The following is a 1,950-nucleotide window of genomic DNA, read 5'->3' on the forward strand; positions in this document are numbered from 1 at the left end:
TGCGAGAGTTCTTAAGCGTCGAAGGAATTGCGATGGCGTGCGGTCGCNGACGCTGAGGATATGTCCATGGCTGACCAGCTTCGTTGTCGAGTCGATGAGACGTTTGCTGCGAAGGTCTGGGAGAAGTCCATAATGTGATAAAAAATCGGCACCGATCAATGGTTGTGTGACGTCGGCTACAATGAATCGCCATGTAAAGTTTCGTCGAAGAGAGAAGTCTGGCGTGATTGTTGCGTAGCCGTATGTCTTGATTGCTGTGCCGTTCGCTGCGAAGAGTTGATAGTCTTCTACACAGCGTTTTGGAAGGCGTGAAGCAGGATAAACGGAGACATCGGCGCCAGTGTCGATTAAGAATGCGACTTTGGACGTACGATCCGTGATGAAATAAGCGACGGCTTAAATTTTTGGAATCAGTCGCCGTCTCTACTGACTCCCGTTCTCGTTTCCCATCGAACAAGGTGGTCGGCAGCGTCGGGCATTCGCGCCGAATTTTGCGTGGTACCAGCAGATATTGTTCGGGAAGGTGTTAGGTGGGGAGCGTCGACCGAGTCTTCCACGGCTCGAGGAACGGCGGCGAGGTGGAGAACGGCCATATTGTCGTGACATCTCGGAAATTTGTTTTGAGAGTTCGGAGATTTGCACTTCGAGCGCGGCGATTCTGGGATCGGCCGTGGCAGAGGCCGTAGACGTGGCGGAGATATTCGATGTCGAGGGGTACAATTCGCTAAGGCGGTCGGCGATCTTAGCGAGAGATTCGAGTGTGCCCTCGGATACGGTTAGTATCTTCTGTATATCGGTGGGAAGACGGGACAACCAAATACTTCTGAGTAGATCCTCGGTAACCGTATGACCTGCGAGAGTTCTTAGGCGTCGAAGAAATTGCGATGGTGTGCGGTCGCCGAGCTCTTTGGTACGTATAAGCTTTTCGAGGCGTTGGGCTTCGGACTGGGACAAGCGGTCGATCAGTGCCCGTTTAATCGTTTTGTATTTGTCGGTATTCGGAGGAGCGGCCAAAATGTCTTGAACTTCGGTAGCCATACGTTCCGATAAACTCGCGACTACATGGCTGTATTTCGTTTCATCGTTGGATATGTTCGCGAGGACGAATTGGCTCTCCAACTGGGCGAACCAAAGTGCTGGGCTCTCGGTCCAAAATGGCGGTGGCTTGACGGCCACGTGGCCGACCACGGGTTGACTCATTGTTTTCACGTACCTGGTAAAATATTTCTGTTCTCCAGGCGAAATTTGTAAATTCGATGAGTTTTAATGTTCGGGTCACCAATGTAGGCACCAACGTGGACGATGGTCGATTGGCACTACAATCCTTTGTTTAGTCGTAAGTAGCGGAGCTCTTGTCGAACACACCTGAACTGTGTCGTGGCAGGTCGAATAAGCGCGGTNATATAAAATACTGTATAAAAATGTTTTGAAATACATAAATATTTCCTCAGATTATATTTATATTTATTATGACTGTATGTTTATGTATATATGATTATATTTTTCTAAACTTTTTATTAACTGTTTTATGTTTTTATTAGCTATTTTGTTATACAGTCAACTCACCTTAAAGCAAACATAAAGTGAATTCTCATGTTAAAGCAAATTTTGCCATTTCCCTAGCAAAATGCCATTGTCACAATGTTAATTTTCACATGAAAAGCAAACAAAAGTTTTACCAGAATTTGTTAAATTGAACTATAAATTACTTTCATAACCCCCAAGAAATAATAATATATCCAATAATGATTTTATTATTCATGTTGAAAAGTGTAAAAAGCAAAGTGGTATGTACTGTAATAAATGTTCCATTTTGAGTAGAATAGATTTTCTTCTCTTAGTAAGCAAAGACAGGTTCAACTTCTGATTGTAGAGCACTTCAAACATTTGATTTTAGACCATTCTACTATACTCACTCAACAGAAAATAAGGGTTAAAGTTTAAGGATGT

At 44.3% G+C, this 1,950-nt stretch overlaps 1 protein-coding gene across 1 annotated transcript; it reads right to left on the minus strand.

Moving 5' to 3' along the window:
* Positions 1-289: 289 nt before the first annotated feature.
* On the minus strand, positions 290-1,391 carry LOC111637475. The gene has a single exon (XM_023382971.1). The coding sequence runs from the start codon at positions 1,198-1,200 to the stop codon at positions 424-426; it is 777 nt and encodes a 258-aa protein (XP_023238739.1). The 5' UTR covers positions 1,201-1,391; the 3' UTR covers positions 290-423.
* Between the last annotated feature and the right edge of the window lie 559 nt (positions 1,392-1,950).

This window comes from Centruroides sculpturatus, unplaced genomic scaffold (assembly GCF_000671375.1).
Source record: "Centruroides sculpturatus isolate CEXI.00-Female unplaced genomic scaffold, Cexi_2.0 scaffold870, whole genome shotgun sequence".
NCBI classification, from domain to species: Eukaryota; Metazoa; Arthropoda; class Arachnida; order Scorpiones; family Buthidae; genus Centruroides; species Centruroides sculpturatus.